At 41.2% G+C, this 16,729-nt stretch overlaps 1 protein-coding gene across 4 annotated transcripts in view; it reads right to left on the reverse strand.

Moving 5' to 3' along the window:
* JPH1 (junctophilin 1) overlaps positions 1-15,173 on the reverse strand; it is an 83,704-nt gene extending 68,531 nt beyond the window's left edge. For all 4 annotated transcript variants that reach the window (XM_065627354.1, XM_065627353.1, XM_065627352.1 and 1 more), the window contains exons 1-2: positions 14,643-15,173; positions 7,250-8,006 (exon numbers count right to left, since the gene is read on the reverse strand). In XM_065627354.1, coding sequence (XP_065483426.1) covers positions 7,250-8,006; positions 14,643-15,021 — 1,136 coding nt within the window. In that variant the 5' untranslated portion in view covers positions 15,022-15,173. The remainder of the gene's footprint in view (positions 1-7,249; positions 8,007-14,642) is intronic.
* Positions 15,174-16,729: the final 1,556 nt, after the last annotated feature.

The following is a 16,729-nucleotide window of genomic DNA, read 5'->3' on the forward strand; positions in this document are numbered from 1 at the left end:
GGCAAAAGAAAGCAAGTCAGTCTATGAAAATATGTATGAAAATATATCTATTAGATGTATTAAATAGAAAAAAGTATTAGTTGCCAGAAAAATGAACAGAAGTCACAATATGGATCACTGATCAATTAGTATTCAAACGAACAACATTACTCATTGAACTACAGCAGTTTTCAGAAAACTAATCAATTATTATTTGGGAAACATACAATTAGATCAACGTAGGGGACATTAAATAAATCATTTAAATGACTATTTTTCTGCTGTAGTTGTTAACTGAAAAATATCCTACTCTGCAGAGTAGTGATCGACAATGTTACAGTTGGATGACAGTAAGTTTTCTTATTTTGTTGAAGAAAGAACCTGGGAAGGTTCTGTATTAACTGGTTTAGCCTTTGAGAAAAACAAGTAAATCACTCAAGCTCTGACTAGTACTAGTAGCCATATGTATGTAGTCATATTAAATGCAGTCGAAATATAAAATGTCTTGGTTTTGAGAATATTTTTATAGCGATCAATAAAGTCTAATGGCTTTACTCTATGGTTCATGTGACTAGCCAATACAAACGATCCAGATTTTGTTTTTTAAATGGAGATTTAGTTCCATCACAGAAACTCTCCTGAAAGTCAGTACAGACAGATGCTGTTTGTGGCTTAGCTTTTGAACAATTGTTGTAATACAGATCAAAAATAAGATGCTGCGTAAAAAATAAGGCAAGAATCTGCATAACAGCTCATCTTCTTTGGCTCAAAAAAAAAAAAAAAGGCTTTTGCTAGCGTATGTCAGTATCATTAAAAAAAGCATTAGTTTTCACATACATCTGCTGGGCTGCCACTGTAAAGATCCTTTCAGCTCCTAAATTAAGTATTCTGGAAACTGGGCAAAAAAATCCTTACCCATCTGAACAAAGAAACATTTCAAAAAGGTTTGTATACATAAAAAGGCTTTCTTAGATGGTTATTTTAAAAGCAGTGGTGCAATGTTGGGTCGTTTATGTTTTGAAAGCAGAGAATATCTTCAAACTTGAATCAGTAATCTCCTGATTTCAACCAAGTTAGAAAAGCAACTCTAGGGTAACAATTTTATGTCTAATATAAACACAAAGTAAGATTTGCTATACTCCAGAACTGCCTTTTTTTAAAAAATCATATCCCTCTTCAGGCTTATGGCTGTAGGTAGGTCTATTTGGATATAGGTAATTTGATCAAAAAGTTAAACACTTGAGGCTTTCTTAAATTTCCAGCTGAGGGATAGTACAGGAGTAATTTTGCATGTTTTTGGCTCCATAATCTTATTGCATTAAATATGAAGAAATCAAATCTCTGTAGCAATGTTTATACAATTTGTATATTTCAAACAGATGTATTATTCATTCCATAGCAAATAACAGAGGAACAGTCCAAGACTATATTCTTTTACCAACAAGTTGTTTGTGAAACCTTAGTGAAAATGTGCCCCACTGAAGTTAGTGATGTAACTCCCACAGGATTCAAGGAACATATGGTTTCCCCTAAAGAATGCAGAATTCACATTAAAACCCCTATCTATAGTAGCTCAAGACTTATTTTAAGTTTTACCAAAGCATTTTAGTTGTTATCTTCAAATGCAGTATGTAGTAAAATGATTAAAACTGATTTTGTTTTGAACTTTAGGCAGCTCTTTGTACTAAAGCAAGCAGTCTTATATAAATACCTTTGGTATTTGTTGGATCCTATTCCTAAACACAATGTTCATATTTCAGCTATAATAAGTAAAGCATCTCAAAGACATGTGAGGCACTAGTCTTGCAAGTGTCCAGTTTAGTTTCTTGAGTAAAATGAGATTGGTAGAGTCAGCTAAATCCATCATGGAAAGCTGTGTGTGGTGCACATAATTCAGTGCCATTTGGAATGATTGGCAGCTGCCATCTAGTGTGGACACAAACTATACTACCACATACATATAATTCCAGCTATCCCTAGAAATCACAGTTTGTTCAGGTCAAGTCGAGAGTACTGGTCACACAAGGTGATAAATGCAACAAAGGATCTAAACCATTTAGCACTCCTTCCTGACAGTTCCACGCACTTCACAAAAACCCACTGCACGCAGCACAGCATAGTGAAACTTACTCTGAATTAAGGTTATGAAAAATATAAGCACTGGTTTCTTCTGTAACTGCTGTACTGTGAACACTGGAGCTCTGGGGCGGACAACTGAGCTGTGCCATTTAGCAGCAGGTGCTGCCCAGTGACCTGAAGCCAACATGATGAGGGGGCAGCGCCAGGCCAGGCCTCCAGTACATCGAACTCCCTAAATCATCCTCAGCGTCGAATATCACACAGCTACTGGCTCCAGGAGGCCACTGTGACAGCCAGGGAGAGCGGGGACCCAAGAAAGTCCAGGCTGTGGGAGCAGGCTCACTCCCAAACAAAATCAAAGTCATTCTACTGGGTCTCTGCTACCAAGTCAATCCTCCTGCACCTTCCTCCTGTGGCCCCTCCACCAACTTGAGGCTCCTTTGCAGCTGCGCAGAACAAAGCAGGCTGCTCATCACACAGGATCATAATCAGAGTTTCAATAGTTTCTGTTAAAAAATAAAGGCTGAAACAAGCCATAGCCTCTGTATACCTGGACACAAACATGTTAAAAGTAAAACTGAGCTGTCTAAAAGAGCTACTCTGAAAAAGAAATCACTGCAGAAAAGACACAAGTTAATTCTCCTTCCATGCTCCGCTTGAAAGGTCTTCCAGACTAGAGACTTTCTAGTCACTGCCATCTGAGCACGGACAGCTAATTAACAAGGAAGAATTGCTCTATGTTATTAGTTGCAAGATATTGGTTTTACTGTTATCTTGATCTCAGGTCCTTTCAGGGTCTTTTGCCATGTTGTTCTGTCTGTTGGGCATTGCCATTTTCCCAGACTGCAAGGTCTCTAGACAGGCTAATTTGTTTGTGCAGTGCCTCACACAAAGGCACCATTATCCTCCAAACCTCAGGTGCTCATGTAATGAAAACCCATTACAATACTGCTTTCAAGGTGGCCAAAAGTTCTCACAGCATATTATGACAGTACACCTTACTTAAAACTCACTCAGAGTTTCAGAGTAATTAAAAGTATTTAGCTTCTGTGGAAAAGAGAATAAAAAAGAAGATACCATTCTTTAACCTGCTTGTTTTATGACCAGAAAGATCAATGGAGCATAAGGAAAATATCAACAAGGAAAAACGTTCCTTTTCATTTCTTTCTCCTTTTACCTCCACACACTACCTTCCGATTCATATTTCTTACTCTCACTGTACTGTTATCTTGTTCCTCTTTGTCACTGCAGAGTTTTTTTTTTTTTCAGAGAGTCAACACTCAAAGAATTTGTAGTTGAGCGTTAGCTAGAAAAAATCTACAGGGGGGAAAACAAAAAAAGGCACCTGGCTCTGAGAGCTGAATTCTGAACCCTAACAGTGACTTTTCTAGAAACAATCAGGTATATGAAGGGTTGTATGTAAACAAACCTCATTCCTTCTGCTTCCAGTACTACATGTTTACTTCCAGGACTGATACATTTAAAACCACCCAGTGATACTGAGTAATAGAAGGCAAGTTTATGTCCAAACTCTGAAAGTTAATTGCAAAAACATTACAGTTTATACTGTCGTGTTGATGAAGGCAAAATTATTATAACACACTAAATAGCTCCTCTAATGAGAATTTAAGTGATTTTCATACTAGGAAAGAAGTGCTCTAATATAATTCTAGTTCATATTGAACTGCAGAGGGGTATCTCCTTTGACTAAGACACATGACAACCATGAAAAGGAAGTTCAAAATCTCTAAAGTTGTTATTATTTGATTTGTTATCCTCAATTATATTATTTGATATCCTCAAAACAAGTTTTTATTTGACTCTTGGTTGAATGGACATTTAGGGCTTTTTAACATCTTTCAAAGAGCTCTTCCAAATGTACATCTTCCAACATTTGAAGCATTTCACATGTACTTGAAATAGCATAAAAAAGAATTTATTAAAAATTTCTGGAAGGCAAGTTTTCCTTTTAGACACCAAGCCCCCAAAAGGCATATAGAGCAAATCTGACTGCTTTTAGCATAAATGAGTTAAAGATGAATTTGACCTAATTACTGCCTATAATAATGATTTTTAAAAGCCTCTTAATATTTTAAAATGGAAAAATATCGAACATACTTCTGAAATTCCTCAAATTCTGGGATTTTTACACTTACAGTGTAATATTTTGTCCTAATTATAGCTAGTAAAACTATAATACACAAACAAGACTCTTAAGCAGCAGTATCATTTTAAAAGCATTTTTATTCACTGCTAATTTATAATCTCTTTTGGATAGATCTGTGTAGCAGAGGCTGGTAACTATTTCCCTGATATAGCAGTTTTCTTTACATCACACAATTTTGTGATCTGATATCTCTTGAGAAATGCTGCTGTTATACCAAAACCACCTCAGTACAAATGCCTCAAAAACCCAAAGGCTGAGTCAGGAGAGCCAATGTAAATTCAGGCTCAGAGAAGCAACATTTAACCCAACTTTTAGATTTTTCTTTGTACGCTAAACTGCCGTGATAGGTAAAGGAAGACTACACAGATTATTAAGGAGGACTTTGAGACATAAAAAGACATCAGGGATATAAAGCAGAACAGTGGTTGGTCTTGTCGATGACTGTGTGGGCATCTGTCACAGGTCAAACTACCAGCCAAACCTGCCATGACCAGCAGGGAGCTATGAAGAGGAGTATGGTCTGGTTTCATTTGGCTGGGCAAACATTTTGGGAATAAATAATATAGGAAAGACAGCATATACAGCTCAAGGTTGTGTTGAAAAGGAAGGTGTCTGGCTGAGAGTCAGGGTTTCTAGCTTTTTGGAATGGAAACCTGAACATTCAATGGTTTTGGGGGTGAGAAAAGGCCTACTTAGAGAGTTCTTCCTCTGCTGGAATGCAGATCTACAGTAAGTACGCATTGCTGGTGTCATCTGCCAGGTCTTGAGCACAGACAGTTTTTCAGGCAAGTGCGTGGTGAGGTTATGCCACATGGGCAGAACCACCTTTGTATTACACATTAGAGAAATGAAAAAAAGCGCTCCTCCTGGATTTTTTTGTGTAGTAGTGATCATCAGGAAACAGACAAGACTACCACCCTCACATTAATCTAAAGCATTGCAGGAATGCTACTGTCCGAAGGATTAATATATTATTAATATATCAGTTTGCTAAAAAAGTAGTCACAAACCAATGCTGGTCCTCAAGTTTCAGTAAGGTAGAAGCAAGTTCTTTCATCCTGAAACCGCGCCAATCCAGTCACCCTAGAATTTAGCAACTGTTCGAAGTGGAGGTTTCTTCCCAAATGCTCTATTAGAATCTCTTCTGGATGATCTGGCTCTTAGTTAGCGCTCCTGACTCTGCCAATATGTGACAGTCCCTGAGTTCACAGAATGCCATGACCTTGCTCCCACTGCTTGATACTAAAGACAATTCTGAAAACTAGAGAGATGGGAAGGGTGTTGTCATCTGTACTAGGTGAGTCCAATACGCACTCACAAGTTAATAATAATCTTTATGCCTGATGTTGCCTAAGTGTCAGGTCTCTTTGCCTTTGACTCAGTGACAGTACAGTTAGCGCAAAGGCTACGAAAAGAGAGGAAACCTGAATCTGCAATTTTCCTACCCACACTGATACTCATGGGGCTGTTTCAGAGATTCTCGGCTGAAAAGCCAAAGGAATAGCCTATGGTCACAGCTGCACTACAACCGATGCCTTCTGCTGTTGTGCTTTCAAAACCATCTTTTCAAGAAATAAACATTGTTTTCATGGAATGCTCCAAAAGAAGTAATTTGAACTCTGTCCTCCACCTAAAATTGAAGGGAAGGAACAGCAAACAAAACACTTCAGAGTATATACTGTGCCTTGTAAACTAATGGCCTCAGACTAACAGCTTTTTAATAGCCTTATCTGAACTCAAAGCGGTGACTCCCCAATCCACACATCCCATCGCCTCATTTTTTTCAGAACTAGTGTTTTTCAGAACTTTAGAACTTATTATGTACTGACAGAACATGAATGGGATCCAGTAATTTCTTAAAGTTAGCTATTACTGCTCTGCATTGCTATTGTGGTATGCTGTCATATAACGCCTTACGTATATTTATAGAAGTAATTGAGTATATGCTACCCTCTAGTTACTTAGGTGATCACTGCTCAGAAAGGTTATTTAACAGTATGCTAACTTCTTCATGTTTATGTTTCAACTAGTTTTTGCTATGAACTAATAATGTATTCTAGCTTTTCCATGGTTTTCAGTCTTTTCTATATTCTTTATGACTGTCAGAAAAGGGACAGTCACTGAGCGCACACACTACTGACCACACTAAATCAGGAATCAGTTGTTCAGCTCTAAGTGTAATGTGACATCCTCTTTCTAAAATAGCATGAAGATTTTCTTTCATGCACATTTCTGGGCTCTTTTTTTGGTCCACAACATATTTCAAGAAAAGCCTGCCTGAGGAAACAAACTAAACCCAACAACAGACAAACTGCCACAGAAACTTATTGGAAAGCATTAAAAATTGAATAGCTTTTTAAAGAGCTCTCAGACTTAGACTTAATGGTAAAAGCTGTTAAAATTATCTATACTGATTTAATTTGTAACAACTCAATTTCATACAACTTCGCTTGGTTTTCGGTTAGGTGAAAATGACATTTTTTCCCCACTGCTAATACCTGTAACGCTTCTCCCATCTCAAACACTTGGCAGGGGATTGGGGACAAGATGACCACCACTATTTGAAGTGGTGGTCAGAAGATCCAGACAAATTCAGACTGCAGGAAAGCACGCTCCAGAATAAAAGAATCTTCATACAGAACTGGTTTGGCAGATACCATCCTGGCAACGGAATCAACAGGCTCTAAGCACAAGAGCCTTGACCATTGTTCTTACAACTGTTCATATCACAATCTCTGAGATAACAGATGCATCTTGACATGCTCAATGTCAAATGGGCAACTTTGGTGAGGCTCAGATGCTACCCAAAACCTCACCAACACAATAAGCATAACTGGACCATACTTATGGGAAGACACTCAATCTTCACCTCACATCCTCAAACCACTCTCTGTTTCCTCTCTAGTTTTATTTTCCAAACAGTTTTAGAGGCATAATGCACCAGCTCTTGGTCGAAAGCATATTGTAACACAATTTTCTTTCTGAAAATTCAGTGACAAACAAATACATTTTGTGACAACATACCTTGAAGTTGCAATTTCCACTTTGGTTCTTGCCATGGCAGCTGCTCGCTGTGCACCCTCTATTGCTCTGTCCACCTTTTCTCTAGTTTTTGTGTTTCGTATTGGTATAAGTTGCTTTCTTATTCCACGGACCAAAACATTATTTTTATATTTTCCCTCTTCTTTGGTGCCATCTGGAAACATGGTACATCCATACCCGTGCCTCCTGTTATTTAGCCATTCTCCTTCGTATTTCATACCATTTGAACGCTCACTAATACCAAACCCACTGCGCTTGTCATTCTTCCATTCACCCATATAGGCTTCTGTAGTGGTGGCATCAACATGGTCTTCCATAGGGCAATAATCACAGTCACCATCTCCAAAACTAATTGTAGAGTTGGCATCGCTAGAACTAATTCTGCTCATAGCAGCATCACTCCTGACGGAGCTCCGTTTGCTAGATATCGATGACCTAGATTCAGATTTTCTAAGTTTTATACTACCAAGAAGAGATCCTCTTCTGAATAAGCCTCCTTTTTTCTTAATGCCCATGGCTTCTGGATCACTGTGAAAATTGAGCACAAAACCTCCTCTTGTTCCAGCCGGACTGTCTGAAGTGACATCATGCAGAATAGTGCCGTTGCTCTGCTCACTTCGAAGGGAAGCTAGAGACGTTCGGAGGGGTGAACGTATCACAGTTGCCATGCCATAGGGTACACTCTGACGCACGCCATATCCATGTCGCATCCCTCCTGTCCATTGCCCTTGGTAGGTACCTTTTAAAGTAACAAGGAGAAATTAAATTCAGGAAGATATAGCAGACATAGTACCCTACATCCAGTGTGCTACAGGCAATACTATGTTGTCAGCTCTGGTTTTTGGTAAGAAGAAATGCAGAAAAATCACAGTATAACTTATTTTGGCAACTAAGACACAGTAGTTATAATCATAAGCATTTTTTGAATGGGTCTGTCTGTGGAAAAATTTTCAAGAGAAATTTCTAAAGCAGGACTCCCTTAAGATTTTTTTTTAAGGTGGTCAGATGGGGAGGTGGTCAGCAGAAGCAAAGCTGTGTTATATGCAGTCAACTGCAGAGGGACACAGGCATGGAGGGAGGGGAGGGAGCAGGACACTCATGGCTCTTTCCTCCAGCTGCTCACAGAAAGAACAAGTAGGAGTAAGTAGTAAATGTCCTGTTATCCTGGGTTTAAGGTGACTACAGGCTTCTCCTTGTCAGGACATATTTGACAATCCACTAAAGTGTCTTGTCTTCAGATGGGTCTTTGGATCCACTGTTATAAACCTCTATTGTAAAATTAAATATTTTGAAATTTTTGCATATGCTTGAATGAAAGAACAAAACCTCGGTATATCTTACTCTTTATGAATTCTTGATATCAACACTTTTGGACTCCCCACCATTGTAAACATGGCACTACATTCCGCATTATGTTGTGACAGAAAGATCAGAAACATTAAACCTGTAGCACTTCTCTCGCCCTTCATTTGTTCTGCAGTATGTAAGAAAGACCAGGCAGTAATAAACAGATTTTTACACACCATTCTGCCATAAATACATTTCATTTTTGCAATCATAACTATTTTTGTAAATTTCTTTAAACAGCAATATGAGGAAGAACAACTATGCTATGAGAAATCATGGATATCCATGTAACAGAGTCCATGTAAAGCCGTGTTTGAGCCAAAAGCCAGCATTATCAGATTACTATTGCAGACAATTTTTTTTCTTGTGTTCTCAAAAGGCATTTTCATTTTGATGAGATACATACTCCAACGTCTGGCCTCCAAAAGCCATTTGTACCAGATGTTCCAAAGGAAGGTGCCAGGAACCCCACAACTGGCAAATACAAGATAATTTGCTTTCTAAGATCGCTTCACTCTAATTCCCATTAAACTGCTTTAAGCTCCTCAAAATGAAGTCTCTCGCCCACCTAGTGCTGCTTATTATTTTTTTAAAGACTGTTCTGAGTCTGAATATTCTTACAGAAGGATGAATAAGCAATCTCTTAAAATATCTTTCTTTGATTCTGATCTGCTTTAATTGGAGCACCTATTAAAATCTATTCTTCAGAGAACTAAATATCAGATGTCAAATTCAATAACTGACTAAATTTTTGTGAAAATATTTGTGAAATACCTGCAGTTTTATATGTAGCTCAAAGCTTCATTTGCTTTGAGATTTGATCTCCTTTGTAAAAGCATACTATTTTGGTCATGTACATGTCAATTATCTATCAATTACTGCTTTACTGTACAACCTCTTCTGCTAAGTTATATTTCAGTGTTAACATGCAACTAAATTTGCCAAGTGTGCTTTCTTTATTGTAGAATACTAGATAAGTTCCACAACATAACTACTTTGTGTTAGTAGAAAATTCTCCCAAGTGGAAAGTTTTTGTTTTAACAGATGGCTGCTGACACAAACAAACAACTTTCTTGGTTTCTTTTCTCATTCTCTGTATCCTGGATACCTACTGCTGCACTGGTTGTAAGGGTGCTGAAGCTAGAAACATGATTATTTTAAAAAACTCAGCATATGGAGAAGAACAAATAGAAACATGAGCACAAAGCACTGGTATGACGCATTCTGTAAATACTGCAAAAATACAGCCACGCTGTAATTTTTTTTCTTTATTAAACAGACATTTCCCAGAAATATATTAATATTTTATGAGCATAAATGACTACATTTTGTCCATAATTATATATGGGATCCCCCTAGTATTGTAATGATATGCTGGAGCTAAGAATCTGGCTACATATACTTACTGCTACATACAACAATCTCCCTAATATTCTGCACCATTTAATTTCATTTTAAAATAATAAATCTAATTCTAATTTTGATTATACCACAATATTACATTAGAGCAGCAACTCATAATTATGGCTCTCCATGTTGCTATTTGAGTGTCAGATTTAAAGTAGAATCAAGTTATTTCAGTGTGGAATTTTATAAAAGTACAAAAGGTCAGCCTTTTCTCTTACTAATATGTTGTTTTAATTAATAAACATGGAAAGCTCAAAAATACTTAATTAATTTAGGACTTGTATTTTTCACTACTTTGTAGATGGAGGTGAAAGTGGTCACTGTTGCCCATAAGGGCATTAAAACAAGGACAACTGACGTGCTATTTACTTGTCCAATTTTTCTTTCTACTGGGGAAATAAAACCAATGCCAGCTTCTAAAGAGAAAATAGCCAATGAGAAAATGGAAGATTCATACTGAATTGGTCCTTAGAAAGTATCAAAGATATTTAGTGCAGTCTTGCAGGTAACAACTATCTTTTCTGTCATTACAAATCCATTGAGGGAAAGGCTTCTAATATTAGTGCTAGAAAGCTGATTAATTTTCCTTGATTTTTTTCAACTTATGTTTTAAAGGAAAAATTTTTTAATGACATACAGAGAGCAGTTTCCGGAATACAGATGCAAGAGACTTGTAGAGCAATTTGATCGATATCACCAGACTTTAACTGTATCATCTTCTTCAAGAGAAGAAATTTTAGAAAACTTTAATGAGCATAAGGTATGTTAATAGTGCAATATAATTAAATACTACAGCATATATGACATGACAAAAACTTTTTCCCATATATGAAGATACAAACATATGCAATATTTACCTATCTTCTATATATAAATATGAATACATCAACAGGCACACCTTTTCCCATTTCACCTTATACTATGATTGACTATTGAAAGCAGCTCCGGTAAGGGTCAACTGTTAAAATTTTAATTAACACTGTAATTACCAAGCTAGTTTAAAACTGTATTTGACCAGAAAACAATAGCATTGCTCAGCATTAATTTCCAAAAGCTAGGCTTAGTATCCTTTGTAACTGAAGAAACATTCAGCCTTGACTCCTACTGACCATCCATTTGGTGTTTAACTGGTTCCCCTGAAAAGGTGTTTGTATTTTGAGCCTGAGAACTATTAGAAAGCATATTTTTTCTTTTCACTGGCAAGTTGCTGTAAGTTATAATTTCCTAGCCTGTCACCTTGGACTTACATTGTACCATCCCTTCAATATGTCTTACAGCTGTAAATGTCATTGCCTACTTGTGGCTAGAAATTAAAACTGCGCTGTGTGAGAAAGCTGAGAGGCCAAGGACCCAGTAACTACTCCACTTGCTCTTATACTTTACTTACATCTTCTGTGGTTTAACAAATTTGTTGTTATATCAAGATTTTTGCATGCTTTTAGACTCAAACGTTAGATAAGCATACACCTAGAAAGAAGACTACTCAGAAATCAAGGAACATACATACTACTGGTGACTTTTGCTTAAGGATGCATTTGCTGCTGACTGACCTCTGTGGAACGACAATTCACAATCTTACAGCAAGACACTTGTTATTCCTGTTGTTGGCAGGACCACAAACTGCTAACTAATGTACACAGACTGAAATTTCAAAATAGGCCTTAATCCCTTCATAAAAAATGCTCAGGTAGCCTCACAGAACAAAATCTAGGGAGTTCAAAGGAGGCACGGAAGTACAGATTGCAAGGGGGAACAACTTGACAGGCCACTTGAAGGCCCAGCATAAGCAGATGCAATGAATGGAGGATCATGGTTTATAATTCAGAGTGTTTTCCTCAGAGATTTGACTGAGTGACAATTTTAAGCATTTAAACACAGCATGACATGTATTACTCATGTCAGGCAAAGCATTGTGTACAGAAACACCGAGGAACACTGTCAATGCTTATGTTCCTTTTCCCTCCCTCAACTACATCTCCTAATATCACCAATGCATTTTAAAACAAGATACTGAGGGGAAAAAATAGCAGCAAGGAGGCCTGGACTGTAGTGAGTTTGAAAACAAAGTGGCAGTTGGCATGGTTTAAATGTAGGTTAAATTGTAGAAATTTATAAATTTTATATATATAAAAATTATAAATAATATATATATATGTATAAATCTATAAAACGTAACTACTCCAACATTTATACAGTCCTAAAATTACATTTGGCCCTTTGAAGGCAAACGCGAGGCTGACGTGGCCCTCAGTGAAAATGAGTTTGACACCCCTGGTCTAAACAGTTATTTCCCTATGCCAGCACTCTCGGGTCATAAAAAAGGAAGAGCTTTCCTGCAAATATTTCACAGTATGTTAAACACATATGTAAATCTGGTTTCCCTGTAAGAACGTTTCAGACATTCTGCTGGTGTACAAATAGGGCTATTGTTCCCAGAGCACAAAAACACATCTGCAAACATCTATGACGTACTGCTTTGCTTCATTCATGAGCACTTTCATTAAAATCAATGGGACTTCACACTCTCTGTTCATATGAACTGAAACACGTAAAAGACTGGGGCCATGGTAACAGCTTTCCATTAATAAGACTAAAAAATATTACAGCGTAAACTGCGTACTTCACATTCAGTTTGGGACAAAGGATTTTCTGTAGAGTCCAAGTCTAATTTAGAGAATTTACCTCCAGTGCTCAATATTATATTGAGAATTTAAAATTCTGCAAGAAGCCTAAAAAAAAAAAAAAAGGAACTTTAGTTTGAGAAAATCACTCCTAGAAGATTTACTGGAATGGTAATTCATTTTTCTGTAAAGAAGAAAAAAAAAAAAAAAGATGGCCACTGCAAATTCAGCTATTATTTAGCTTCTAATTTACTAGCCAAAACAAATATAATAAAAACTGAAAAGTCTATTGTGTGGTGAAAGGGAAACTAAAGTTGTGATCTCTTTCATGTTTCGTCATCTTGGTTTTTCAAATCCCCAAACATATATTTTGACTTTCAGCATCAGAACTTTCCACACCAGGAAACAATTTTCAGTCAGCTACAAATATGTATAAACAAGGGGATTAAAAGAGTTCAAGGTAAAAAAACCCCAGTATATTTCATTTTCTGAAGGAAATGAATCTTACCTCACTCACTACAGTTTGTATTTCAGAAATGGAAAAAAAAAAGGACCCCACCTTGTAAAGGTCTCTTCTTCTGCTTAATTCAAAAAATCTATTCTCTGACACAATTCTTAAAGTTTGACCACAAATCTCTTACCAAAATTCCTTGAAGAAACTCATAAAAGCATGATTCAAGATAGGTTAGTCCTTTCGTCGCATCATGTGAATGTTACCCCTGATTTTGGTTTATTCTGTTTCTTGCATGTTACTTAAGCATGTTGCTCAAAGCTGAAGCGAGCAACATTTCTGTAAAAAACAAAACAAACCAACCAAACCACAAAAAACCCCGACTCTCTAGTCCTAAAACTGAGACCAGTTTTTCCCGTCTAAATGGAGCAAACCAAGTTGAAGAGCAACTCTGCAGAAGTCACAGGTGGCACTTCCACTGATGCTGATGACATTACAGCAGCAAAGGATGAATTAAAGAAATATCAGTTACTTGCCGTGCAGAGAATGAAATTATAGAGGTACAATAACCATAACTGCCCATTCAAATAAGCTTCAGTCCTAAGAGACCTTTTTGAACCGTGACTTCTTGACTGCTCCTAACTTAAGCAGGAGGGCAGACAGCCCAGTCTTCTCCACACCCTTATCAGGAGCTGAACCCTAGGGACATTAGTTTTTCACGGCAAAGGATGTGAAAGGCGGGCCTGTGTAATTTCACAACACAGCCTGTACTTCGAGCTGTGTGTTAAAAACCCTCTCAGATTTTAATAAAATATGAACTATGACATGAGGGCGGACCCAAGTTTCATTGATTTTACACGAGCTGTGTACCCACTTCGTTACCTTCAGCGTCCTGTTTACAAGCCGAGCGTATTGAGTGCATTAAGCGGTCCCCGCTAGTAAAGTAACAAGGCGCAAGGGCTCGCTTACTGAGTTCTTGCCGCGGAGCAGCGCGAAGGGAGCGAGCTGGCGGCTCGCCTGCCTGCTGCCTCTCCGAAACAGGCGCTGCCGGCCCCGGTTATCGTTATCGCGGGCAGGGAGCCCGGCAGCCGCCTCAGCAGGGAGAAAGGAAAGCTGTCCGCAGGGCAGTCGTGATGCGGGTTTCCACCAGCTGCCCGGGAGAAAGCGACGAGCCCGGCAGCGCAGCCCGCTCCGGAGCCCAGCCCGCGTCCCGCCGCGGCCGCTCCCGCTGGGCCGGGCGGCTCCTCACGGAGCGGGGCGGGCACGGGGCACCTGTGGCGCTTCCCCGGCCGCCCGCGGGGCCTCCGGGGCAGTGAGGCCGAACGCTGAGGAGCTCGCTCCCCGCCGGGACCGGCGCACGGACCCGGGCGGGGGAAGCAGACGAGGGGCCGCGGGGCCGGTGCGCGGGCGGCGGTTGGGCACGGGGGTGGGGGGAGGGGCCCTCCCCGCGGCGCGCGCGCCCACGCAGGCGCGCCCCCATCCCTCCCCCTCCCCTCCCGCCCACCCCCCCGGCGCCACCGCGCGCGGGGCGCCCCCCGCCGGCGCCCACCTCCGTCCCCGTAGGTCTCGACGCCGTATCCGTCCTGCAGCCCGTTGCTCCAGGTGCCCTCGTAGCGGGCCGGCGTGCTGAGGCTCTGCCGCACCCCGTAGCGCCCCTTGAAGCCGTGGGACCACTCGCCGCGGTACATCCACCTGCCCTTCGTCTCCACGCCCAGCCCGTGGCGCTTGCCCTGCGCCCAGTAGCCCAGGTAGGTGTTGCCGCTGGGCCAGGTGTAGCCGCCCGCCACCTCGAAGCCGTGCGACCAGGAGCCCGCGTACTCGCCCTGCCCCTTGGGCCCGGTGCAGATGCCGTGCCCGTGGGCTTTCCCGTCCTCCCAGCCGCCGCAGTAAGTGCCGCCATCGTCGAAGTCGAACCGGCCGCCCGTCATCCAGGGCAGCGGGGCGAGCGCGGCGCCGCCGCCGCCTCCCGCCCGCCTTCCCTTCCCTGCCTGCCCTGCCTTCCCGCCGACCGACCGCCCCGGCGCTCCCCGCGACTGCGAGCGCTCCGCCGGCCGCCCGCCTGCGCCCAGCCCAGCCGCAGCCCCGCGGCGGCGGCAAGCGGCGCCCGCCCCCCGCTCCTCCCTGCCCGCCCCCCGACCGGGACCGCCCCCGGCCGGAGCCGCCGCCGCGGAGCAGGTGCGCGCCCCGCGGGCCCGCTCCGGGCTGCGTCCGCTGCCGCTGCTCCCGTGCGCGGGTGGGTTTGGCCTCCGGGAGCGGGCGGGTGCCCTTCGCCGCGGGGTCTCCGTGTGCCCTCCCGGGGAAAGGAGCCCCCCAGTGCTCGGGGACGCGCGTGTCCCAGGGCGGGGAAGGCCGGGGCCCCCGCGGCTGCACCGCCTTGTCCTGAGCTCCCTCAGCGCTGCCCGTAAACCTTGGGCTCCCGGTCGGGTTGCTGCTGCACCTGCCAGTGCCTGCAACAAGTACGCAAAAGGAGAAGGCTTCCAAGTGGTCCCTGTGACTTTTAATTTTATTTTTTGGTTTTGCTTTCTATAAGCTCTAAGACAAGTTCGTGCTGTAGAACACATCCGAGTTGTGCTTTGCCCCTGTTTCAAACCACATACGGAGCCCGCTTGCCCAAAAGGGCAGATCAGCAGTTCCATGGGCTGAGAAAAAGGGCGCACAAGGAGCGTGAGTTTTATCAAGGCCTTTCAAAGACAGCGCTGCTAGGAACTTCTTAAGGAAGCTCTTGTTGTAGCTCTAAATCCTGCCAAATACTCCTTTGCTAGATATTCGATAATCAGATAAAAACATAAGAGTAAATGACAGGAGAAACATGGAAGCGTAGAAATAGCAGCCAAAATACTGGAGAAGGGACTGAAAGTTGTTGTCACAGGTCATCATCTCTGAACCCTTGACTTTTTGTTCTTTTGCAGTTATAGACCAGGACTGGAAGAAAATCTGAAAGGAAATGTTGCTCTTCAATGGGGATTTTGTTAAAAGGATGAATCATACTTACTAATCATGGGGAGTGGTACTATCTGGACACAGATGATTTGGAAAAGTAGGGAAATAGCAATGGTTATGTTAGTAGCAGTGAGTAAAAGCAGAAACTTAATTGCAAATGAAAGATTTGAACACAACCGTCAGAAGTTGAAACAGTCAAGCTTCAGAAATTTATGCCAAATTCAGCCCACTTATAAGCAGTTTTGACTTAAACCTAAACGAAATTACTGCGCGTATTAAACATAACCATTTAACTTGGGTAAATTTCCAAGTTTTGTGCTTCACAGGACGCTGTTCTGTGGACATTTTTATGCCACACTTGCACAATTCAGTGCCAAAGTATCTCCGCTCTTTGCCGGATTGAGTTGAGCACTATAACTGATACATGCCCCTGTTGTCTCCTCTCTCATCAAAGCGTGCTAGAAAGCCTTGTTTCTGTTCCAACAAGGGGCTTTGGGGTTTCTTGTTCTGCTTGAAAATGCACAGGTAAAAGACTCTATGCACGTGCTTGGAGACACACATGCAAAGAGTAAAAGACACGATCAAACACATGTGCTTTGTGCATGAGAAGATGGGGAAGCTTTCAATGCCCCTTTGTGCCCTGGGAATTTTGTTCCATCATTTTGGAGTGTGGAAAACCAGGCAAGAATGTTGTTG

This window comes from Caloenas nicobarica, chromosome 2 (assembly GCF_036013445.1).
Source record: "Caloenas nicobarica isolate bCalNic1 chromosome 2, bCalNic1.hap1, whole genome shotgun sequence".
Taxonomy (NCBI): Eukaryota; Metazoa; Chordata; class Aves; order Columbiformes; family Columbidae; genus Caloenas; species Caloenas nicobarica.